This window comes from Exophiala bonariae, assembly GCF_035927105.1.
Source record: "Exophiala bonariae strain CCFEE 5792 chromosome Unknown scaffold_20, whole genome shotgun sequence".
NCBI lineage: Eukaryota > Fungi > Ascomycota > Eurotiomycetes > Chaetothyriales > Herpotrichiellaceae > Exophiala > Exophiala bonariae.
The window spans coordinates 404,221-427,522 of NW_027042495.1; the positions used below are offsets into that span (position 1 = coordinate 404,221).

The 23,302-nt window shown below is 48.3% G+C and overlaps 10 protein-coding genes across 10 annotated transcripts; 3 read left to right on the plus strand and 7 right to left on the minus strand.

The window, feature by feature from the left end:
• Positions 1 to 156: 156 nt before the first annotated feature.
• LTR84_005442 (uncharacterized protein) lies at positions 157 to 1,539 on the plus strand (the record flags this gene model as incomplete). Its single annotated transcript, XM_064849011.1, has 1 exon — positions 157 to 1,539. The coding sequence occupies one exon, from the start codon at positions 157 to 159 to the stop codon at positions 1,537 to 1,539; it is 1,383 nt and encodes a 460-aa protein (XP_064704225.1).
• Positions 1,540 to 2,084: 545 nt separating this feature from the next.
• MDV1 (Mitochondrial fission protein) lies at positions 2,085 to 4,233 on the plus strand (the record flags this gene model as incomplete). The annotated part of the gene is made up of 3 exons (XM_064849012.1): positions 2,085 to 2,177; positions 2,225 to 3,868; positions 3,946 to 4,233. 3 exons carry the CDS (start codon positions 2,085 to 2,087, stop codon positions 4,231 to 4,233), a joined length of 2,025 nt encoding a protein of 674 aa, XP_064704226.1.
• A 1,714-nt stretch (positions 4,234 to 5,947) lies between these two features.
• LTR84_005444 (uncharacterized protein) lies at positions 5,948 to 6,400 on the minus strand (the record flags this gene model as incomplete). The annotated part of the gene is made up of 1 exon (XM_064849013.1): positions 5,948 to 6,400. One exon carries the CDS (start codon positions 6,398 to 6,400, stop codon positions 5,948 to 5,950), a length of 453 nt encoding a protein of 150 aa, XP_064704227.1.
• Positions 6,401 to 8,600: 2,200 nt separating this feature from the next.
• On the minus strand, positions 8,601 to 9,074 carry LTR84_005445 (uncharacterized protein; the record flags this gene model as incomplete). Its single annotated transcript, XM_064849014.1, has 1 exon — positions 8,601 to 9,074. One exon carries the CDS (start codon positions 9,072 to 9,074, stop codon positions 8,601 to 8,603), a length of 474 nt encoding a protein of 157 aa, XP_064704228.1.
• Positions 9,075 to 12,126: 3,052 nt separating this feature from the next.
• Positions 12,127 to 13,131, minus strand: LTR84_005446 (uncharacterized protein; the record flags this gene model as incomplete). Its single annotated transcript, XM_064849015.1, has 1 exon — positions 12,127 to 13,131. The coding sequence occupies one exon, from the start codon at positions 13,129 to 13,131 to the stop codon at positions 12,127 to 12,129; it is 1,005 nt and encodes a 334-aa protein (XP_064704229.1).
• A 345-nt stretch (positions 13,132 to 13,476) lies between these two features.
• Positions 13,477 to 14,284, minus strand: LTR84_005447 (uncharacterized protein; the record flags this gene model as incomplete). Its single annotated transcript, XM_064849016.1, has 2 exons — positions 13,477 to 14,188; positions 14,244 to 14,284. 2 exons carry the CDS (start codon positions 14,282 to 14,284, stop codon positions 13,477 to 13,479), a joined length of 753 nt encoding a protein of 250 aa, XP_064704230.1.
• Positions 14,285 to 16,599: 2,315 nt separating this feature from the next.
• On the minus strand, positions 16,600 to 17,298 carry LTR84_005448 (uncharacterized protein; the record flags this gene model as incomplete). The annotated part of the gene is made up of 1 exon (XM_064849017.1): positions 16,600 to 17,298. The coding sequence occupies one exon, from the start codon at positions 17,296 to 17,298 to the stop codon at positions 16,600 to 16,602; it is 699 nt and encodes a 232-aa protein (XP_064704231.1).
• Positions 17,299 to 18,321: 1,023 nt separating this feature from the next.
• LTR84_005449 (uncharacterized protein) lies at positions 18,322 to 18,804 on the plus strand (the record flags this gene model as incomplete). The annotated part of the gene is made up of 1 exon (XM_064849018.1): positions 18,322 to 18,804. One exon carries the CDS (start codon positions 18,322 to 18,324, stop codon positions 18,802 to 18,804), a length of 483 nt encoding a protein of 160 aa, XP_064704232.1.
• A 1,475-nt stretch (positions 18,805 to 20,279) lies between these two features.
• Positions 20,280 to 21,236, minus strand: LTR84_005450 (uncharacterized protein; the record flags this gene model as incomplete). The annotated part of the gene is made up of 1 exon (XM_064849019.1): positions 20,280 to 21,236. The coding sequence occupies one exon, from the start codon at positions 21,234 to 21,236 to the stop codon at positions 20,280 to 20,282; it is 957 nt and encodes a 318-aa protein (XP_064704233.1).
• Positions 21,237 to 22,048: 812 nt separating this feature from the next.
• On the minus strand, positions 22,049 to 23,020 carry LTR84_005451 (uncharacterized protein; the record flags this gene model as incomplete). Its single annotated transcript, XM_064849020.1, has 1 exon — positions 22,049 to 23,020. The coding sequence occupies one exon, from the start codon at positions 23,018 to 23,020 to the stop codon at positions 22,049 to 22,051; it is 972 nt and encodes a 323-aa protein (XP_064704234.1).
• Positions 23,021 to 23,302: the final 282 nt, after the last annotated feature.

The window sequence follows — 23,302 nt, forward strand, 5'->3', positions numbered from 1 at the left end:
GCATCAAAGGCAGTATAATAACAACCTCGAGGCAAGCTGTTGTCTGCGATTAATATATAACCTCACGCAGTCCACGACGAAATGTTCGGTTATTTGGTCCCAGGACGTGAGATTGAGTCCATTGCGGTTTCGATCCCCAAGTAAAGTAGTTTAAAAATGGCTTTTCCGTGCCCGACTTTTAGAAAAGGGGACCCAGAGTATGAACAGACTAGGTGCAATGCTGTTTGGAATGGTCACAAGCCTGAACGATATCCTGATATCATTATCCAAGTCAATACAGAGGAAGATGTGGTCGCCGCAGTCAAATATGCTTGGGGCGAAGGGATGAAGATTGGAGTTCGTTCAGGCGGGCACTCTTGGACGGCAAGTTTCTTACGTGACGCAGGCATGTTAATTGATGTTTCCAAACTCAATGGAATCGCAGTGGACCCTAAGGCTGGGACTGCGGTTGTAGGTCCTGGGACACATGGTGGTGACCTTAACGGAAAGCTTCAGCCACATGGTTATATGTTTCCAGGTGGCCATTGCCCTACCGTCGGCTTGGGGGGATATCTTCTTCAGGGCGGTTTTGGTTGGAATTCCCGGCTCTACGGCCTCGGATGCGAAAGCGTCATTGCGGTTGATGTGGTACTTCCAGATGGAACTCTGGTACATGCCGATGCAGACAATTACTCCGACCTTTATTGGGCAGCACGAGGTGCGGGACATGGCTTCTTTGGTGTGGTGACACATTTTCATCTTCGTTGTCACCCTCTTCCCAAGGCTATAATGAACAGTCGCTTCTGGTTCTCAGTGGATCACCTAGATGAATTGATTTCAACTCTAGATGACGCACATGAGTTGTTTCCCAGGTTCCTTGAGCTCTTCCTACTCATTGGTCATGATCAAGAGGGTACTCCTGGATTATCTGCTCATGTACGAGCCGACGTTCTTGCCACAAGCGATTCGGATGCTCGACAGGCCCTGAGCAATCTCCATGGGCTACCTATATTCGCAAAAGCTAGGAAGACGGACCTGTTCCGTGTCTTGGATCTGTCAATTCTCCTTGACGATGTCGGGGAGCTGCTTGAGGTCGGTAATGCGGAGTTTGTTGTAGACAACACCTGGATGAATGAGCCAGTTCGCAATGTGCTACCACAAATACATGATATAGTGGACAAATTAGGCCCGGCCCCAGCGCATCTGAGCTTTCAGTACTGGAACAGGAACGGCAGGCCCATACCCGACATGGCGCATTCATTGGAGGGGAAAGTGTATATTAGCCATCTTGCCATCTACGTGGACCCAAAGGATTACGAAAAGTGGGCAAGGATAGTTCCTGCTGGCATTGGTCGCCTGGCAAAGAAAGGAGTAGGTTCGCAACTCGCGGACGAGAACTTGCTGAGGCGACCAACTCGGTTCATGTCACCCGCAAACTTCCTTCGTCTGGAGAAGATTCGACGAAAATATGATCCAACTCGGAGATTCCATGGATTTATGGCTTTGACCAAGGAGGATAAGTTGGTGGAGGTTCAAGTTCAGAGTGAGATGGATGCATGAAGGAAACATTGGTTCGGAGAACTCAAGGTAGATGTTTGCCAAGAGGAAAATGCAGGGGACTTGTGGAAGAACATTATTCCGATTATGACGACGTCGTACTTCTTTGCACACCCATTCTCCTATTGTTCTGCCTTCAGGCATGGGTCCGAGGCTTCTCGGGCGCAACAATTGTGGAGGAGAGTGTATTTTCATGCCCAGAACCTGCCAACTCCTGCCCGAGGCTGAGAAAACGGCCCCGAACTTTAGGCTTATAGCTCAAAGCTTAGGCATTAAATCATGCCGCTTAGATAATTATGGCTTGTAGCTCGGTTCTCCACACTTCAGAAGTTAAGGTCTTGCATGCACTTTCCATCGACATCTGCGCCTCTATCTGCACCTTGATCTACGTTACAAGGACGAGTCCATCAACACGACAGGACTTCTCAACTTAGTCGTTCAACAGCGATATACCACGCGCCGAGTTCTAGATTCTACAATTCTCCCTCTCTTGGGTCCCCTGTTGACCTGGGTCATTTTGTGCCCACGCTTCCTACAAGCCAGCCTGCATGGCCGGGTCGCGATCCCATAGTCGCAATGTCTCGCAAACACGATCTACGGCTGGAGATGGTGACGACGGTGTACTTGGAGCAGTGCTCGACGTGAGTACACAGCTAAAGTAATCAATGAAAGACTGACAGCCTCTCAGACACGTCAGCTCGAGGCATTTGGCCGTAAAGTGACTGCGACCGCCACTCACCTTATGGGCGACTCCTCTGCCCAAGCCTATCCTTCTGCCATTGGCACCCTCCAGAGACAGATGCGTCGACCAGCTATACAAAGGGCCGTATATTCCTTTTCGCAACAAGCACCAACAGAACTGGTCCGTGCCAGACTCTCTACCAGTGAGATCGCACATCGTGCCTTAACATTTATCTCGGATGAACAACTGTACAATATCCCCGAGGACGATAATAGCTATTCCCTGTTTCAGGGCTTCCAAGCCTCTTTACCAGAAGGCGAAAGTGAGCATCGAAAGGGACATCGGCGGCGGAGCTCTAAACAGCACCGACTTTTGAGTGCAGGCGATGTGGAAGAAGATGGTCCGCCAACTATTCAGAACTTGAAGAAAAAAAGGAACAATGTCAACCACAAATTGGAAATGATGGCTATTCGAAAGAACATGGCTTCTACCGAGATTCGTGATATCGACAACAAGATCGCCAATTTACACAGCGTCAGGAAAATCGTCCTGGATCGTTTAGCTGCATTAGAAAATGATGAAGCCGAGGTCGAGCATGAACTCCTGGAGTTGGACAACAAGATCGATGAAATGCAGGAAGAGCTCGAAGAACAAGGTGCTTTGGGTCAATCCACTAGCACCCTCAATCCTCCCCGTGTTGCCACCCCCGAGTCTGAAGCAATGGATGCCTCCTTCATGTCTCAGTCAATCTATGAAAAACTACCTGCCACATCTTCACCAAAATCGAAGCGTCGGCCAACATTTGCTAAGCGCAAGTCTATGCCTGTGCTGCATGAACACCTCGAGCCGGGCTCACATATAAAAACTCTTCCCGCCCATAATGATACCATTTCCGCCATGGATTTCGACCAGCCATTCGGGACCATGGTTACCGCATCATTGGATGACACAGTGCGTGTTTGGGACCTTAATCTTGGCCGCTGCATGGGCTTCTTGGAAGGTCATACCGCCTCAGTCAGGTGTTTACAAGTCGAAGACAACATTGTCGCTACTGGTAGTCTCGATGCTACGATTCGTCTTTGGGATCTTAGCCGTGCAAAGTATGAACCGTACGAGCATAAAATATCGAATGGAGACGACGATGGTGCAGATGATGACGATGATGGATTGGGTTTCGGCAATGAGGGTGAAGATGCTCCACCGCCTCCACCGCCAGAGGCCATGTCAGAATGTCCTCTGTTCACGCTTGAAGCCCATGTTGATGAAGTGACTGCTCTCCATCTAAGAGGCGACACTCTGGTCTCGGGTTCTGCTGATAAAACACTTCGTCAGTGGGATCTCGTCAAAGGCCGCTGCGTTCAGACCTTAGATGTTCTCTGGGCTGCAGCCCAGGCTTCTTCCACCATGAATTCCACTGAATCACAGTGGCGCCCTACTGGTCGATCTGCGGATTCAGGTGCTGACTTCGTGGGCGCCCTGCAAGTCTTTGATGCCGCTTTAGCTTGTGGGACAGCTGATGGGATGGTCAGGTTGTGGGATTTGAGAAGTGGTCAAGTTCACAGGAGCCTCGTGGGACATACAGGCCCCGTTACTTGTGTGCAATTCGATGATACTCATCTCATCACAGGTAGTGCTGATCGAAGTGTCAGGGTACGTCAAACCATTCTTCACCAAATCGCTAAGATCTTATTCAAACTTGTTGAGCTAACATATTTTGAACAATTTAGATATGGGACCTTCGCACCGGAACCATCTTCGACGCTTACGCATATGATAACCCCATTACATCTATGATGTTCGATGCACGACATATTGTCTGCGCCGCTGGAGAGGATGTCGTCAAAGTGTACGACAAGACTGACAGCAGGCATTGGGATTGTGGCGCCGGGGTAACCACCTCGATTGAAGACACGATGGCTGGTGCCAAAACAAGCATCGTGGAAAAAGTCAGACTCCGAGATGGTTATCTCGTAGAGGGACGCCGAAGTGGCGAAGTGGGTGTATGGACTTGTTGATTCAGTCCGACTCAGAACCCATTATGCGTGTCTTTATCATCAGTGGCAACTCGATCTGCTGAAATCGGTGACGTATAGTCCCCAAAAGACGCTGTTCGGTATTTCTCCCGCTACTCCTGCACCGGAGCAAGGCAAAACAGTCAACCGAGTAGAGACCCAATACTTGTACTATTCTAATACAGACCTCCCTCTACCGCGAACGATACATACATGATACTTGTGGAGCGCACCTGTTTCTCCTGTAGCCATTGTTGCACACATAGGAGGCAGTGAGACGAGGGTTTTGAGACGGTGGCTTCCTCAGCAGAGTGACATAAACGACTCTTTGCATAGCATAAATATATTTGTGGATCTTGAATAGTAATCTGCATGACGCAAACCCAATTCTCACTCCTAATGATGCTAGTACTATCACACTAGCGTCCGTCAGCCTTGCGGCCCCCTTTTCTCGCCTCAGCCATTATTCCCCTCCACCCGATTGTCTCACTTTCCCATCCACCCACGGGTTCGCGTTCAATTGCTGTAGTCGATATTCCAAACAATTTTACCTCATCGGAGGAGACATCATACTTTGAGGTTGTCACGACCTTGAATTGCGACGAGACTTGGACGAACGAGATATATCTATGCCGTCGTTTCAGGGGGTTATCCCGAGAAAAGGTAATTTCGACGTGCAATTATAACCTCAATCTTAATTCATCTTTTTACTTCAGAATCTCAGAAATATCTATGTAGCTCAAAATCGATATTCTCCTCTCCCATATCAAATTTGCCGCCGCTTGATGTATGTTTCATTTAAGACTTTTCAAGTGAGCAGCAATGAGGCTGTCTCAGAGGAGACTTACTCTTGCCATGCTACTGCTACTTCGATGCATATGCACACGGAACATCCAACCAGCTGGGACATGTCGCTAAGTCGGTGGTTGGCATGAATGGATCTTGCCATCAGAGGCCTCAAAGCTATTCACTTGTCCTGCCCAGAACTCTGGTTTCGAACCCCTTTACTAGATCATCTCGTTTCCTTACTCCAGAACTTCATCTAAGGTAGACCAAGGAGGGGGGAGTACGTCTCCTCCTTCCAGAGGTGTAAATTCGGATACCTGGGCCGTTTTTGATAACAGTGACTAGGGTGCTTCCACTCTTCCATCATTGGTTCCATTGACGGGCGTTTCCCTCTCACCTTTCTATCACGTCGCAAGTTCACTTTTCACCTCAGTCCAGATCAGGACTGGCGCACTTGTACGGAGTAGATTTCTCTACTTGGCTGTGGTCTGAGATTTACAGAGGACCAAAATTGCTGAGAAGAGGAAGTCCTTTGGCACAAAATTGAGATCGGCAAGGATGTATTGTGCTTGTGGCAAACTAGCGGTACATATGAAGTCGATGGCTTTTTGCCGGTCAACGTGGCCCAGAAAGAGAGACATGAAGGATGAGGCGTGCCAGAGACCCACAGAGAGAAGATTTGGTGTCCGCTTGTGCTACGTAACACCCGATAGAAGAGGATGTATAGAGGGGATTGCGTAAGAACACCACTGTTCATCGCGAGCAATGCAACAACGAGATATCATTGGCCGGTCTATCAAGCCACTGGAACTTCATGTTCATTGGCAATCATTGTTGGTATTGATTGCTATCCTGGTGATGTTACACTGTTTGTACAGGATATATAACCGAGGGGAGCACACTCCGAACCCAGCGGTTTTTCTACTATCTACTATGAAGTCTTGGACTTCTTCATCCTGGTCACGGCCTGCTCCACAGCCGCCTGACCTTTCGCGGTCAGCTTCCTCTTCCGCTGCCCGCGGCCCTCTAAACAGACCCCTATGGCCTCCATGTCGGCCGCCAGCTCTGCGTCCGTTATCTCCGGCACCCAGGCCCTCGGGTTTTTCTCCCGTTTGTACTCCTCCGCGAACCTCTTTTCCTCCCAGAAATACCCCTTCTTGAAAACCTTGTCAACGGGCTCCTTTGGCATCGGCGTCTCCTTGAACGTGATGTCCGTTCTGGTCGACGTAGCCCCCAACCCTCTTGTTGGCATGACCCCCTCCTCGTTTAAGGCCATGAGGGCCTTGGCGGCGTTGAGGAGGGCGTTCGCCTCTGTCCACGTCATGGCGGCAGCGGCAGTGGTGGTGATCGTGGTGGTGGTGGCGGTGGCGGTTGTGGTTGCCATTGTTGTTGAGAAGTTGTGTTGTTGGTAAACGTGGCTGTTCAAGACAGAACGGTGTTGTTGGTGGTGGTGGTTGGGAGAGAGGAAGTCTTTAGTCTTGGTAGTGGTGTATGAGGGAGGGGAGGTCGCTGATAGTGAGTATTGATGGTATTGAAGGTTGTTCTGGAGGGTCTTGTTGAAATGTGAATGATTTGATGTTGGTGGTGGTGGTGTTTAGTGGTGGGTAAGCTTGAGTATGAGTATGTGTGTATGTAGTATTGAATTGAGGTTGTCGAATATACTAGATTTCTCGATTCTACTTGGAAAACTGTCAAACTTATAGATCTGGACGTGGACTGAAAAGACAATAGACTTCAGCTACGAGAGGCCCTATACATCTACAACTCTATTGTCCACCCATATGACTCTACGAGAATCTGATATGGATACGTAGTCAATCTATCTGAGACAGTGTGGATGTGATCAGTCAATCTCTTGCCAGATAAGACATACCTGTGGTATCCACTGGACATTGCAAACGATCAGAAGTCCATCGTTTTAATCGTTTGTACTAAGAGCACCATCTGCGAAAGGCTGATATAATGCACGAGGGAGGCTATGGTCTTCTCCCACCGGTCACGCAAAATTTCCCCGCCAAATTCCCATTTCCCATGACTACCTAAAATGCTTACTACCAAGGGCAAAAGGCAAGGCAGGAGCGAGATACCTAGCCACAAGGCTGTCTGTGCCAGATTTCGATCTACTAACAGTGGCTAGCGTGGGATGCCGTTGGAACTATGGAGACTTGATTGGCCTTGCTATCGGAAGGAAACAGAAGGAATTGACGAGCAGTTGTGACATTATTCTTAAATTCCATGTTGAAATGGAAAGTGCATGCGGGCTGGTGGACAGAAATCTGTCAACCGGTCAACGCTGAAGGTGTCAAAAGCTTGAATTGTGGCACTACTTATTCGGACTTGAGAAACAGGCATTGCAGCCTTGCCTGGTCTGTTCTAGGCAAAGCTCGGAGAATGGCTCTCTCGGTGTGTGAGCGAGGCTCCGAAAGCTCGTTCACATGTTGCTACTGGCTCTGGTGTTCTTCCTGCTCTTGCTGCTGATGACCTGATTAATCCAATCACTAAATACAGATCTAGTAGCTGCCGATGAACGGGAACCATCTCATACCTTCTCAAATCGCTCGTGGAGAGCAAAGGAGAAGAAGGCTTAATGCCAGTATCGGTGCAGTGACCCACCAGCCGTATGAGCAACAATCATGTAATCCCACTCCTCAAAAAAAGGCAGAAAACTTCATGAGCCGCAGTCAAGCCAGGCAGGTACTCGTGGGCCAGCTACTTTCAGTTTTGCCTGTTTTTAGATCCCTCGATAAAAACAATCCATCCTCTAGACCGTATCATTGTCCCACTGACCAATGGGACTTGTCTTGGATCTTGGTCACACAGACAATACATAGGTTTCAGTGTGAGGGCCGACAGTGGAAATAAGGAATTCTCTTTAGATTGCCACCCAGCTTTGTGATTAGTTTTCGTTCATTGACAGTGTGTATTTCTAAACATCCTGTGCATACCCGCCACTGCCCAAGTCCTGACATCTCAGAACCAAGCTGGCTGTCCACTACACTAAAATCCTCATCGAGTATTTGAACCACTTGCACTAGCCGAGTTTGTAGTGACGGTCTGCAAGACTCGGCTGCAGTAAACGATCAGCGGTCTTGGATACCGGCATTTACCAAAGTCACAGACAGCCACGCCCAAAATACGGTCGTAACTCTCGTATGCCTTATTGATACCCAACACAGTTAAGATCATCCCCCCATAAACCGTCACAGGTACCGGCCTTGATGAAATCAGATCGAGATGGCCCTAGAGGGAGATTCCGGTGCACCAATTACCGTTAGAATTTTCTCGATTGAGTTTCGCAGAAAGCATGGGCTCCCACCTTCGGAAAACTTTTGCGTGGGGGAGCCACACGGTCTTGGCGATTTTCTGTATTCTATGCAAGGCTCCGCCTTGGAAGCGGGCAGAAATGCGCCGCGGAGTGGGTCTTTTCAATGACTACAACGGTGTAATAATGCTCGAGATGATCCACATTTTGTTTGATGACCATTATTCATTCCTCAGGCCTATAGCATTTTTCCATTGTAACCTAGTTTGCCAATGACGTGCCCCTCCTAAACACGAAAATTTCCCTTCCAAGTTCCATTTGTCTAGCTGGAGCCTCCCTCCCCACCATCTAGAATCGTTGTCTCCGGCTCCTTTTCCGACGCTAACTCAAGGACCTTCGATATCAGCTGGTTGACCATCTCCACCACGTCCTCCTGCTCAAGTTCCTCGTCCAACTCCAATTGAGCGACCACCTGCTCAAACTCGAACCGACTGGAGTCCACTTCCGCCTCTTCCTGTCCACAACACCCTCCATCTTCCAGGTATCCCTCCGGTGTGACGCGGGCACACTGCTCCACCCGAAAAGCGAAGACCTTCCCACTAAGACTTTGGCTGCTGGTGTTCCAAATTCTGATGTTCAGCTGACCTAGGAAGCCGCCCTCTCTCTCAATTTCGAATGGTAGTGGTGTTGGCCCCCTCATGAAAGCCTTGACTGATTCGAGGATCTCTTGTGCCCCGGGAGTGAGTTCGCTCACGTTCATGGTGCCTCTGTAATCGTTGATCTGGATTTGGGCCATTGTGATTCGTTTGTTGTCTTTTCGTTGTTGTTAGGTGGTGTTAGAAGGTGTTTCAAGTAAAGAGGTGGTTGTTGTTGTGTTGTTGTGTCGTCGTTGATGTTATTAGATGGCGTTTGAAATGGGGACGATACTGTTGTTTGTAGTATTATCGAGTTGTGGTGTAGTTGTCGTTGTTGAAATTTGAAGGTGTTTTTGTCTCAATATTGGTGATAAGAGAAGAAGAAGATGGTTGTTGTGGTTGAGCTTTTAGAAATCAGGTCGCATTGTTCAGTTCAGAGAGTATAAGGGAGGGAAAGGAGAATAAGAGGCAGGCACAGGGTTCTTATATGGAAAAAGAGAGTTTGGTATGATTCATGTTTAGTGCTGGGCGCAGGAGGTCTCCATTGTGGAAGAGTATCTATCTGTGTAGGGTGCGAACAAGGGGTTCCACCTGTGAACTTTGTGATTTTCAATGGACACACACTCGCAATTCAAGACAACGACGGCGATGGCTGAAATGCCCCACCACAATATCATATAGTGACCTAGTATCTTATTAGCACTTCTCAGGTCACAGGGATTGGGGCACTTATATTAAAAAAAATGGCACCGTCCAAGGAAGCTTTTGGGCAACCAGGACGATGCTGTATGGCCAGCCTTTACAGCACAAGCACAGCTGCATGACTAACTCTCCCTGCAAAATCAGTCGAGCAAGAGGAAGCCCAAAACCGGTCCGTTGCTTCGGGTGAACAAGAAAGCCATCATCGTCGATCTCAATCCGATTCAATCCCTTCCAGCCACCAAAAAGCAAGAATCCTCAAAGTCAAATGTCACAAGACCTAAGCCAAACGTAGAATACCTTTTCAGATGGCAAGTAATACAAGACAGACAAGCCAAAGCTTTGATCCTTCTGCTAGAAAAGGTCCTGTTCAGATAGACTTGGTGTATCCAAATGAGACAGTTTTCATAGAATGTCGAAGACTTGCAACTTTTGACAGAGAAGACGCCTCCTGCTTTGGAATTATTGGGGCTTTGCAGGACATGTCATCTTTGTGCTCGAGTTGACTAGGCTTTCTGACTCCCGTCGCAACAGGTGAACTCTGGACCAGTCTGGACAAACCAATGCTACTAGATTATCGGGATTTTTAACGCAATCTGAGAGGCTCAGGGCGGCAAACTCATCAATCACTCCACAGCACAGAAGATCGGGCTCTGTAAATCCAGTGCTGTTATTGAAACCCCTCTACCGTTCCTTTGTCGTCGACAAAACCCTAGCCCCCGAGAATTTCATTGCCGTCAGACTCTCACGTCATAGTTGATTTCCAAACCCTGCAAAGTGCAGGAAATGATTGCCTCTCTCATGTGTGATGCAGTAACCTCAGAGACAAAGATTTTGGTTTCTCTTCCAGTATCATGCACAAAAGGCACGATGTCAAAGAGCATTCGCCGTGTTTCAGGCTAGGACGCACAAACAACATCTAAAAAAATCGTCCTCTTCCCGATCGAGATGGGGTTCTTCATGTTTCCAGGGATCAGAATTGATCTAGGAGACACTCTGTCGGCGCTCTCCGTTTCCCCAGGCTAAGACGTGAGGTGGATGATTAACGCGGCTGATCGGGATTTCTTCTTTGGCGACAAAGAGGACCACACCCGGTAGACTGGTGCTTTGATGTGGGTTTGGTGACTGAGCAGCCATTATTGCAGGTGTGATGGTTGGACAGGAGTTGGAGAGGAGGTGCCAGTATGATTTGGGATTTGAAAATCACATCAGAGGGCAAAGCGCAGATAGGGCCGGCGGGAACAGTGCAAGCCGTCAAGGATGAAGAAAACAGCCGATATGAAGATCTTGGAAATCACCTCAGAGACCTGGCTAATCAGAGCATACATGAAGCCCCTTTCTGACCAGAGGATCTCATCGCTTCAATACACGAAGACTTCCGGCGTTCTTGTATGTGGACTGATTGACTCGTGTTCTAGGCACAGTATCCGATGTTGCGTCTCTGGAAAGAAATTCTGCTCCTCTCTCTCTTTGTCTCGTATCACGCTCAGATCAAGCCGAAACAATCCCATTTTATGATCACGTATACTGTTCAGCATTGGAGATGCCGACGTGCAGCCCTTCGCGGGTCCTTTACCAGATCTGGCGCATGGCAAAAACCGTCTTTTGAGTGCCTCCGAGGAGGCTCTGAACGTCTGGATTTCCTTTCACTTTAATCCCACACCTTCTAATCATTCTCGACCGGAGTCGATAGTAGAAAAGTCGGCATTGTAGGAGAGCTAGTTGGATATTCGACAACTTGACCGCGAAACTTTGATAAACCGATGTACAAGCTAGGGTTATGTTCCGATACGCATCCACGAGTACCCATGTGTCTGAAATCCCGGTGCTCAAGTGAGACCATGCTGTGAGGCTCCAAGCGGTGAGAAAAGACGAGTAAACGAGGCCTTGACGGCTAGATTTGTATACGGGAAACTCAAGGGAGGATTGAACTGCATAGGAAGCTCGGGTTTCGAGCGAGAGGGTGGTGGACAAGGACTTTCAGTGGGAGGTTTGTTCTGAGGCGTTTCATTCAAGGAGGGTCGGGTTGTGGCGAAGCGTGACATTGGAGATGCGGTAGAGGGTGCAAATAACACATGTTTGAACAGAGCCATCATAAACTTGGCTGTAGCTGACTGGAAGATTGATGTTGTAGAAGACTATGTGATGTGGTCCTGTAGACATCAAGTTCTGGGTGAGGGGGACGCGTCGTGCCGCGTTGGTGTTTAAGAATCCAAATTCGGCTAGACTCACTTGATCTGATTCTTTCCACACTGGCACTCATTCCAGTATCAGGATAGGGCAATTATCTACTCGTACAAACATCCTGCAAAGAACATCACCTGTGGTGAGACAATCGATCAAACAATTGGCAATTAATCCTCTTGAGTACACTCCAGCTACTAACGCCACTGTCTTCATACCAGCATATGGTCTTCAAGGTTGGCCGAAGCCCCTGGCTTGAGTATCCTAACAGACCTTCAAGATTCTCAAATTGCTCCGTCAACGTTGAGCACGGGGCTACCAATCATGGCGCTAGCGCAGTTCATATTCCCAAGACTTGAGCTTCCTTCGATATTCAACCAGTTTTCCATCGACTTTTCTCACGTCTCTGATCCAGACCTCTTTCTCTTTTCTACCCGGTGACGGCATAAATGATGGTTTCTCTCCTGTTGACAAGCCTCGAGGATTTTCAAGATATTCACCTGCAGGTCTTGCCTCCCTCTCTGATGCCTCCCAAGCTGCCTTCTCAGCAAGATATTGCTCCAAGTCTGCGCGGTATTGTTCTTCTTCTCGTTTATACTGTGGCCCCCCTCTCTCCTCTCGATCATGCTGTGCCCGTTCTCTGTCCCGGTCCATTTGATCTTCAAGAGCTGAAATTCTTCTCCCTTGTCCGGAACAAGCTCTCTTCACTTTGTTCAATTCATGTTCGCGACGCGACTCCTGAAGAGCACGTTGAAGATTGGCTTCCTCAGCGGCAGCAAGCTTTTCTTGTTCCTCCTCATCTGTGTACGTGCGCCTCGCCCGATATGTGGAAGGGCCAGATAAGTCGTGATATTTGTGCTCTGGTCTTCGAGTATACCCTCCCTCGTACGGCTGCACTTGGGGATATGGTGCTTGGGATTGTGGTCTGTTGCTTGGTACGTCCCAGTGAGCGGAGTGTTCATATTGTCCCAGTCCTGGAAGTCTGTAATCCTCTGGTGGATTTACTAACAACCTATTTGGCTGACTTGTACTTCTGAGATTGCCTTGCGGTTGGTATTCTTGGTGGTAGCTCCGTCCATAAGGTATGTTGCGTTGTTGCGCGGCAGGAAGGTATGCATGAGCCACAGTCTGATAGAGTGGTCCTGGATAGAGACCGTTGTGGTTTCGGACGGCGCATGATGGTGGCATCTGGTTGAACGTTGGTGCTGGGCCCGGTCGCTGTTCTTGACAGTACTGGCAACCTGGTTCCGAGACAACGCGTGTTCTTGTGTCCGGATACTGACAAACCACGCCACTCTGGTGTGCAGGGCCGCAACCTGCGATTTCAAAGTTCATCTCGCGAGTGGTTCTGTTGCATCTGCGGCAGACGTAATTGAGTAGCTGTTTGCAGCACATCTTGGAGAAACATGGGGCTGCGCTGTTGTTGTAGATATGTGTTGGAAAGTGTAATTTCGCAGTCTGGTATTGATGTTTGCTCGAGGGTCGATTGCTAGATCCCAGACCATCTCTGCGATTATGTTTGATATCCCGGATTTGAAGTTTGAAGTTTTCGGTTTGCTGTTTTTATACACGTCTAATTATCCAAAGAACCTGCTGCCTCGCGCACCGTCTCGCATTTTGCACCGTCACCAGCGAGTCACCGTGCCAATCATGCCACTGCCTATCAAGTGAAGCATTCATCTACGATTCACGCTGATGGTATTGACTGCCAGGGCGGAAATCACTCGCTGCACCAGACAGTCTCGTGCGTTTGACTCTGGCGTCTTCCTGCACTGCAAAGCCATTCTGGAACTCCTTATTATGTTTATTTGTCGCATCATCGCTCTCGAAGACCAGATCGGCAATCATCTGCATGATACGGTCGTGGTGGCCGTCTAGCTCATCCCCCTTCGGCAAGATATCACAGGACAGTTGCTGACTGGTTGAATTGTTGCTCCAGACACATCGCGGTTGGTTGTTGAAGGTGGCTTTCTGAGGAGATATCTGCCAGGTCGATTGGTTGCAGATGGTTGGTGCCCATATGATATCAGGTAGATAAAGGCCTGAGAATCTCAAGGTTTTGGTTGGCAGTGGTGGAGGTGTTACTGTTTGAGACGGCTGGAGAAATCTGTCGTATGTTGCATTTGAGAGTTTGAGACCCACAGATTCGGAGGAAGAGATATCAGGCAGAGTGTCAGTAATAATAGGTGCACCAGGGAAGATGTTTTGGTCTGGTTGCTGTGTCAAATAAGGCCACTCTTCAATGCTGCTCAAATTCAAAGATGTCCGACTGTCGCGAATTGGGAGACCTCTAGCGGAAGTGGATTTTCCATGCAAACCGCGATTGTGTCGTTGATCACTCAGGTCGTTCTTTCTGTCTCTACAATTCCTGCAAGACCTTGGGGTTCTCCATCTGTCGTTATTAATAATGCTATCGCATTCGAGGTGAGTCCCATAGACGCGGTTACGACATCTGTGCCGATGGAGGTAGATCTTGGAGCTTTTGCATCCTTTACATCGGACCTCAACGAGCCGTTGACACATCTTAATGCGTTGATCGATTGCTCATGAGAACAGGTTATGAGAAGAGAGTGAGAGAGAGAATTTCATATGTTTCAGTAGGCGGTCAAGCCGTTGCAGGGTGCCAGACGAACATGGATCCGTAGTGATGTCTTTACAGAGTTAGCATTGATCACGAGGCTGCACGGGTGGGTATCAGCTGCAAGCTTTGTTTGAGTGCAGTAGAAGGAAATCATTCTTATGCAAAAAAAAGCACCGCCGAAATCTCAAATCAATATCAACTCACATAGGATATGAGGTCGTTTGGATAGACTTTGTTTTTGGTAATGATCAGATCAGAATATGATCAAGTATCACAAAGGGAAGAGAATGATCGCGCAAGGCTTTGATATAATGCCACAACAAACTTACAGTTGGCATATCTATTACTATATTGTCAAGGATGAGCTTGGTCATCGGTAAACAGCTATTAAATGTTAGTATATTGTAAAATTAACTCACCGAGTCTCAAAGTGAAGGGGTGGACTGCTGATGTATGTAGCCAACCATTATGTTGTCACTTGACGTTGAAGTGTTGACGTGTAGTCACAACGGCTCCATCAACATTGTACAGTTGGTACTTGATGTAATCAATTCTTGGGTCCGTCAGGCAATACTCTTCAAGGCCAGGCCATAGTTGTTCAACAACAACCATTCTGGTTCTATCTTTGAAGACTAGTTCTTTGGAAAGCACTCCGCACTTCTGAATTGAGACCCCCGACGAAGCTGTGGTACCCCTTGACGAGGCAACAGATTTCGTTGAAGCTCCATATCTTGAGGATTCAGAGCGCGTATTTGATGCAGTTGACTCTGAAGGCTTCGACAATTCCAATGCAGAAAGACTTTCCAACGCCTTTCGGAACTTTGCAGCTCGCTCTTCTTTTTCTTTCCCCTCCTTTGTGCACTTCATACAGGAATAGTGGCTCTTGAGGTACTCGTGAGATTCAGTTTGAAACTTCACAGGAGTGTAGACACAGTTCTTTGGGCAGAGCTCTGGATTGTAACACGTTCCCATGGTGCGGTTGCATCCTCGGCACAAGAAGTGCTTCATATGTTTATTGCACATGTTTGTTGTTTGAAAGATAGTTCTTTGAACTAAGATTGCTGGTTGAATGTTAGTTCTTGAACTAAAATTGTTGGGTGTTTGGGTTGACAACTGGTCTGAATCGATGTCTAAGATGTGGACAATAGAATTGTTCACAGGCTCAGGGCTATTCAAGTTAGGTGTGACCAAAAACAATCTAATATTGAGGCATACTTCGAGTCCTATATATGTGTTTATAACTCTATAGAATTCATCTACCAAAGCCATTGGGTCCACTTTCTCGATCAAAAGCTTTCCCATTGTTGACTATCCAACCTTGGTTGCTTATTGTGCACAGACCGAGAAATGAGGAGGAGTAAAAACAAGAGCATTTGTTATTCCAGTCTTGTTCGGGAAAAACAATGGCGTTTGTCACCTTGTGTTATGAGACATGCACAGTGTCTGTGGCGACCTACAATGAACCAAATGAATGAAGCCATTGTGAAATTCCCCAGTCCACTGAACTTCCACACCGAGTACGGAACAACAGAGTTTATGCAGAAGGTCGTTCATGGGTGAATAGCCGATGGCCTAGCTTCGTCATGGGAATGGAAGTTAGCTATACAATCCTCATTTCTTCACACATAGTCCTCAAGGCACAGAATTCATCGCAAGGTAGTAAGTAATACCTAGCACCTGCCACAATCAATGCGACGAACTTGACCATCAGGCTTATTACGGCTATCGAGCCGTAGATCATGTATACTCACCGTGAAGCAGGGCAGTGGATTAAAACCCAGCCTCGCGGCGCTAAGGAATACGTATAAAAGTACCCAAATTATCTCACAATTAGGCCATAAGATCAATGGTCACGCTGTGAATAGATGGTGTAGCGGTGAATGACTGATCTTCGCCGATGATACTATCCCTATAGTATACTCCTTGACTAACTACCTGCTCTGGTGCGAGGAGTGTTCTTTCGGCCATATCTAGAGTGGCGTCCGGCGGGAGGGAGGCAGAACCATCCTTTTCTGCGAGTATAGCCTACAAACCAACCTTCTTCCTCTGGAGTGCAGAGTTCTCTCTTCGGTGAGTTTAATTCGGGCCCACTGTGATCCGAAGCTGGTTTTGTAATTTTTGATGGTGGCTTCATTCCTTTGTGGGTGACAAAAAAGGGGGGGAACGATAGGAAACACTCAGTCGACAGATCATGCTGATGCTGTGATGCCAGATCGCAAGCTTTATTTCACTACAGCCAGCAAGAAGCCATCAAAGTTCTTTGTTCCGACCGTCTGAATGACAGTCGCCTCAACTCTGTCATCTTTTCCAACCTTTTCAACCAGGCTGTCGACATTGGGATCCTTCTTATTCGGCCCAACCGAACCGCTCTCCAACAACTGGCGGACAGTGTTATCCACATAGATGATACTTCCCTTTCCCATTGACAGCTTGACACCCCAGTCGAAGTAATTCCATTGGTTGTCCCAATCTGCGTCGATGAAGACAAAGTCGAAACGCTCGCGTTTTCCTGCCTCAATGTCCTTGGCAATCTGGGGCAGTACATCTAAGCCGGCACCCAGAACAATCTCAACCTCTTCTGGGACTTTGACGCCGGCGTACTCGAGATTTTGAGTCGCAACATCAAGCCGTGCGCTGTCGATCTCGATACTTGTGAGCTTGCCCCCGCGCTCTTTGAGTGCCTTTGAAAACCAGATGCCAGAGTAGCCACCAAGCGTGCCAAGCTCAAGCACGTTCTTCGCACCAGAAGCATTGGTCAACAAGGAGAGAAATTTGCCCTGTGCCGGGGAGATCGCGATCTCTGGTATACCATGGGCTGTACTGTTCGAGTAGGCATGGTCAAGCTCTGGTGCTGCTGGAATGAGATGTGATTCAGTGTAGTTCGCTACTGCTTCTGCATAGATAACATCCTTGGTAGACATGCTGGCAGGTGCAATTTCTTGACTTTGGAAGTGTAGAGCTTTGCTGGATGGCTACTTCATGTCTCTCGAGAGTTTCGTCTTTATATGTCGGCTTAAGCCCGAGCTTGTTCGCTTCGGTCGTATCGGGCGTTATTTCACTGCTTTTCGATCAGATCCCATTGCCCATGGATAACTTCTCTGTGACTCATTCGATGACACCCAGATACGAAAAGAGTAAGCGCAGAAACTGGCGCGGTGGTGCTTGTTGTTGTATGTTTGATTTCACAGGATCAGCAGTGAGGTTACTCTCGGTGCCTGTGAGATTGTACGCTGGATCCAATCACGTTGTCAAGAAGCATCAGGTAAAGTTTCCACATCCTCACGATTGACTTTGAGCAATCACCGAGTTCCATTCCCTCAAAACTCGATTTGATACTATTCGTGATGGAACATGGCTCTTGGACCTTGTTTCGATCAAATATTCACCTCCGGCTTTCCAATGGTTCTTGATGATGCCGTGGGCAATGACCTGCAATTAATTGATGACTTGACGCTTTGAGTATGACGTCACGTGGCCAACGCTCACGGCTGTGTGCTGAGTACGATGACCACATCCTAAGACTCAGAGTCGCCTATACTCATAACCCCAACTAATAAACCTCGACTCATCTGCGGCCTTGTTATTCTGAGCTGAATCGTTCTTGTAACCCAGATCTCTCGGCAGTAGGCTTCAGCGGGTTTTATTGGTGGTAGACAGCCACCCGTCTCGGCAATGCGGAGAAAGGGCTGTGGCAGCCAGGCAACACGGCCTCGACAGCCAATTGACCTCAGAAGCAATACGAGGATGCTGCTCAGGCACAAAGCTTCGAATACGTCGCAGGAATGTTGCTCCGCTGTCAAAAGGCATAAAGCGAAGAGGAGACCCTTGAATTCTTTGACCGCTACAGCTAACCTTTTGGAAACTCAACTTGAACATCAGTTGAAACATCTTTGCGAACAGTCTGCGGAGCACGTTTGTTAGTATCCTGATTCGAGATAGCAACCATGTCCATCCCAGCAGACTACAGAACAAACTTTTTCCTCAATATCCCAGTCTCCGATCTACAAGCATCAATCAACTTCTACACATCGCTCGGCTTTGTCCAGAACAAAACGTTTTCCGATCAGAATGCGTCCATGGTTTCAATCCCTCTGGACCTTCACCTCGACAATCCTGACGCGAAGGCGGCACACACCTCTCCCCTCAAGGTGATGCTACTCAGCCAACCTTTCTTCAAAGGCTTCCTTCCGGCAGATCGGGAAATCGCAGACCCGACCAAGCTCAGTCAGGCTTTACTGTGCATCAGTATAGCGACAAAGGACAAGTTGGATCACTTCGTGGAGAAGGCAGGAAGTTTGGGGGCCAAGGTGGACGTGTGTAAAGTCCAAGACCATGGATGGATGTATGGTCGTTCATTCGCTGATCTTGATGGCCACATTTGGGAACTGACTTGGATGGATCCGAGCGGATATGAAGGCAAAGAATGAGCAGCAGATGTAGCGATGGCGATCACAGTCTTCGAGGATGAGGTATTGGCTGCTGGACGAGGTTGAAATTTATGTGTATCAATTTTTGATCTTGGACAGTGCTTTTAAGGCGCAATCGGTTCCTGAGATCTTGAGGTCTTAACAGGCGTGTCTTATCTCTAAGTTGACTCAATAACGAGCTAGCAAATAGCTTCCGCAAGCCCCTGAGATGAGGAGGGAAGTGCATGGCTACCTAAGCCCATACTCATGGAGATATAATCAGGTGCGAAACACGGCAAATATGAATTCTTTTATCAGCATAGTCATCTGTGTATATGACCAGCCACTGAAGGACCGGTGAATGTCGACGTTGATTTCCTCTGCCAGTGGGCCTGAGGAATGCCAAGTTAGCGACGGCACCCTCCCCTAAGCCAGGTCTTTCAGCCAAGTCAGGTATATTCGAGTCACATCACATTATCATCTGTTGCGTTATGGTCTAATGGCTTTGATTAGTGGTTGGTTGGTGGCCTTCCAGATAGAGCACTGGTAAAGAACTAAAAACAGTAACTAGATCAGTCCTATATTCCGCCTCATGGATGGCAGACATGTCACAATCATGGTGTACAAAATGGGGGGTTTCGAAGAGGCCAACTACTTTTTTTTCGTCATTTTGAGATTCTGGGCCTGACTTCAATTCGTCTAGGTGTCGTTCGATTTCTCTTGTTTTGTTCGAGGTCTTGTTTTCATGAGGATGTAGTCTGCAGAAGCGGGATCCCTCTCAGACTTTCATGTCTTATATTCTGAACCGAACATGCCACCGAAGTACCCGGTGAGTTATCTCTAATGAACGTCTATATCTGACTTCAAGAAGTTGCAACGATGGTTTGGCAAAGCTCGTGATGTCCACGGGATAATCGAAAAGCTCTGTGGACTACCAATCGGTATGATCAATTCTGTATGGTGCCTTCCATCGACACGCAGGTGGAACAAAACTTTTCCCATACTCAGTACAAACAAAAACTGGAGCTCATCTGTGACCCATATCGTTCATCTCGCAACAAATGAGAGCAGGACTGCATACGTGTATTGGCGGTATGCAGATTGTTCTCCATCGAAATCACCTGCAATTGCTTTGTCATGCAAGGCCAGTGCAAGCGAGTGATATAACCTCACCTTAGAACGAATAAACCGCAATCTAGCTTCAGACGTTCCACTCAGAGAACTTGCAACCTATGTTCAACCAGACTGCCAAGCCAGGAAGACATGGAGGATTCTCGGTTCCAAGCAAATAACCCCAGGCATCACAACTATCATCCTTCCCCAATATCGCTGATTCACAATTCACGATTCACCATATATCCAATCAAGTCCACCATAACAAGTCTACCAAGGTAAGACGAAACAGTCGAGGATCTCGAAGGATGGAAGTAAGCTCATATCCTATTCCGGGATAGCTGTGTTCTTGATACGACAACAGCAGCAGTCTGTCGATCAACCTAAAGGAGGGTTCCGGAATTAGTCAAGAGCGCCAGATTGTCGGCAACACGCGACTGTCGTCTTCGGAGCGCAGGTGTAAGAATGAAAGGTTTAGAACGAACCTGAGGGGACACATTGACACGAGGGCGATGGTTTTCGAGTGGACGGATTGCATGCTCACGATCGCGTCGCCGAAGTGGTGATTGGACGTGCCGTGTTTGAAGAGATGGACGAGCTGGTGAGCGGATCTGGCGTTCTTGACCATGGCGAGGGCTCGATTTATTCTCTTGATGACGTGATGGGCGTCCATGCACCAGACGTTCAGAGGCACCCTGGGAGCGTGCTAACTCCTGGTTCCATTCCAGCCGCGACATTGAAATCGATGCATCCAGTGCCAATTTTTGTCGCTTCAAAGCGGCCAGTCGCTCTCTCTCCTCTCCAATTTCTTCTCTGAGATTTCTCAATTCTCGTCGGGCTTCTTCAACGACGCTGTCCATGATGTTCAAGGCTTCACGTACTCCAGAGATCTCCAGTTGTTGAAAATCCTGAGCGGCGCCGCGGAGTTGGAGTTCACGAGTGTTTGACCCAGGATTGGTTCTGTCTCTAGTCAGGCGAGGGGGCACTGGGTCGGCATCCACGTAGGGAGGTGGTGGCACATCAGGAAGGACTTCAGCCATTTCCTCACGAAGTTGATCTTGGATTCTGGCTCGTGCTTGATTTCCTGAACGGCAGGTTCGACAGTTGCATTCGAGGTCCAGGTGGAACGGGGCTTGGGTCGCACTCCAGTCTTGCAGACGGCGGTATCCATTGCGGATCTTGGTGATTGGCTTTCTCAGTGGCTTATTGATCGCTCTGGATAGTCGCTTGAGAATATTGTCTTCCGGGTCGCCATGTGCCATGATGTACTCTGGTCCAACTATGGTGAATTGGGGGGTTCCAGGAAGAAGCACATTGGCAGGGGTACGGCGAAACGGCATCGCGTTGGTGTTGTTTGATGACAAGATATGCTTTCTTTGATTCTGGAAAAGGCCCTGAGGTATTGTTACGGGTAGTTTGATTGAGGTTTGCGAATTTGGAGTGTTCCTTATGTTTTCCGATATCAAGAAGACTGGGAGGCGAAGATCTTCTGCGGAGGAAACAAAATGGAAAGAAACAAAAAGCCCAAAAGGCATTTGATCCATCGACGCGACATACACGAGGCAGTAAGCCAGACCAGATATCTGAATTATGCGTTGTTGATCAATGTTACCTAGGTAAGTGTTTCTCGTAGCCACAGGTTACCAGTCTCAGGCAGTCATCCGTTTGTCCAACGCGTTTTTCACTATGGAGCAGTGTGGTTACAGAAACAGCTCTTACGCAGAGAAGAACTACGTCTCTCAGTTGTGTGAATAGAAAGCATCTGGTGGCAAAGAGAAGACTGGTTGAGGATTTATCATATGCATTGGCTGTCAAAGTAGTACTATCCAAAAAGACACAAATCGTCTCCCACCCAGCAACATTGGGAAAAGGATGAGTCTCCGAATCAGCTTCGCCATTCATTCATATCCAACTGTGAATGACAAGTAAAGGAGACATACGCGCACAGATCTCGCTTCAATCAGGACTGCATGCTCAAAAATCAAGCTGAGATAACCACAAAGCAGAGCTGCAAGTTAATTTTTCCATCAGGACACCACCATCAGCACTTCACGACCAAAAAAAAAACAAGGCTTCTTTGTCGCCCAAGAACAAAGGCCATAAAATTTACGTCCCAAAACCCATGGTGCACACATTGTTCAGGAGCTTTCACTCATCGGTACCTTCTGGATCTGGCATCGAGGATCCAGTACTCGTTGCGATACTCCCCAAAATCGTCGTCGCTGAAATATTCGCCAGGGGAATCATCACTGAACTCGCCTCCTCGATCCGCATGGCGAGACATAGGAACAGGGGTGGCTTCGGCGCGATTATTTGGTGCTCGGTAACGACTTTCATAGTCATATCGCCGCCTTGGTCCAGCTGTTCCACGGCCGGAGGTCGTATGGCGCCGTCTTAGTGGCGGAGGTGATGATGGGCGAGTGCGATATGCCCGCTGAGGAGAATACCGCATAGGCTCTTGAGCATAGTATCGCCTATGCTCGTGAGGAGAGTATCGCCCAGGCTCTTGAGGCGAGACTTGTGTAACCTCAGTACCATGATCGCGATACCAGTTCTCGTAGTTAACACCATCGACTTGAGGTTCCGGTAAGTATGGATCCTCTGTCCACTCCGGCTCTGATTGCCGCTGCCGCTGCCGCTGCTCTGATCTTCGCGTCAAATAGTGATCTTGTTGAGACAAATAGTCTTCATGTCTGGGATATGATCTTGTATCCCGTGATGGAGATTGACCATACGACTGTGGTCGGTGGCGGCTGTATGAACGTGGTCGTTGGTAAGTATGTGGCTGTTGTCGTTGTTGAGTATGTTCATGTTGCGCTTGGTGAGTGTACGATTGTTGCTGTTGATGAGATAATGACTGTCGTCGCTGACGAACGCCCGGCTGTGAACAACCACTATTCTGCGCCGTGTTTCTGGCACTGTGGCGTTGTCTTTCATGTGCCTGTCGACATGAGCTGCACAATGGGCCAGGTTCAAAAGTAACCTGGCGAGGCAGGGTTTCTGGTGCCGAATAAAGCCAGCGACATCCCGAGTTGCGCAGACAAAGAATGTAGCTGCGCTGGTCTGCAACTGGTTCTACTCCACAGCTGGGACACTCGTACTTGGTGCAGTTTTGATAGCACATGATGTCCAGTACAGTCTGAGTAGGGTGGAAATGTTCTGCGCGTGGTGTGTGTGGATTTGATGTTATGGTTTGTCGTTGTTCTATTCAAGTTCACGCACGGTAAGTATAGTGATGTGTTGCGCAAGTCAGAGGTCAAGTCAGAGGCCCTGTTGAAAGGTGCAAACAGAAGTATCGACCTGTAGAATCCAGAGGTCAGAAAGGAATGGTAGATATATTTATAGGTCGCGTGCCGGTCGTCGCAATGTCACCACATTCACAGCATCAGGCTGCCTGGAGGGCGCG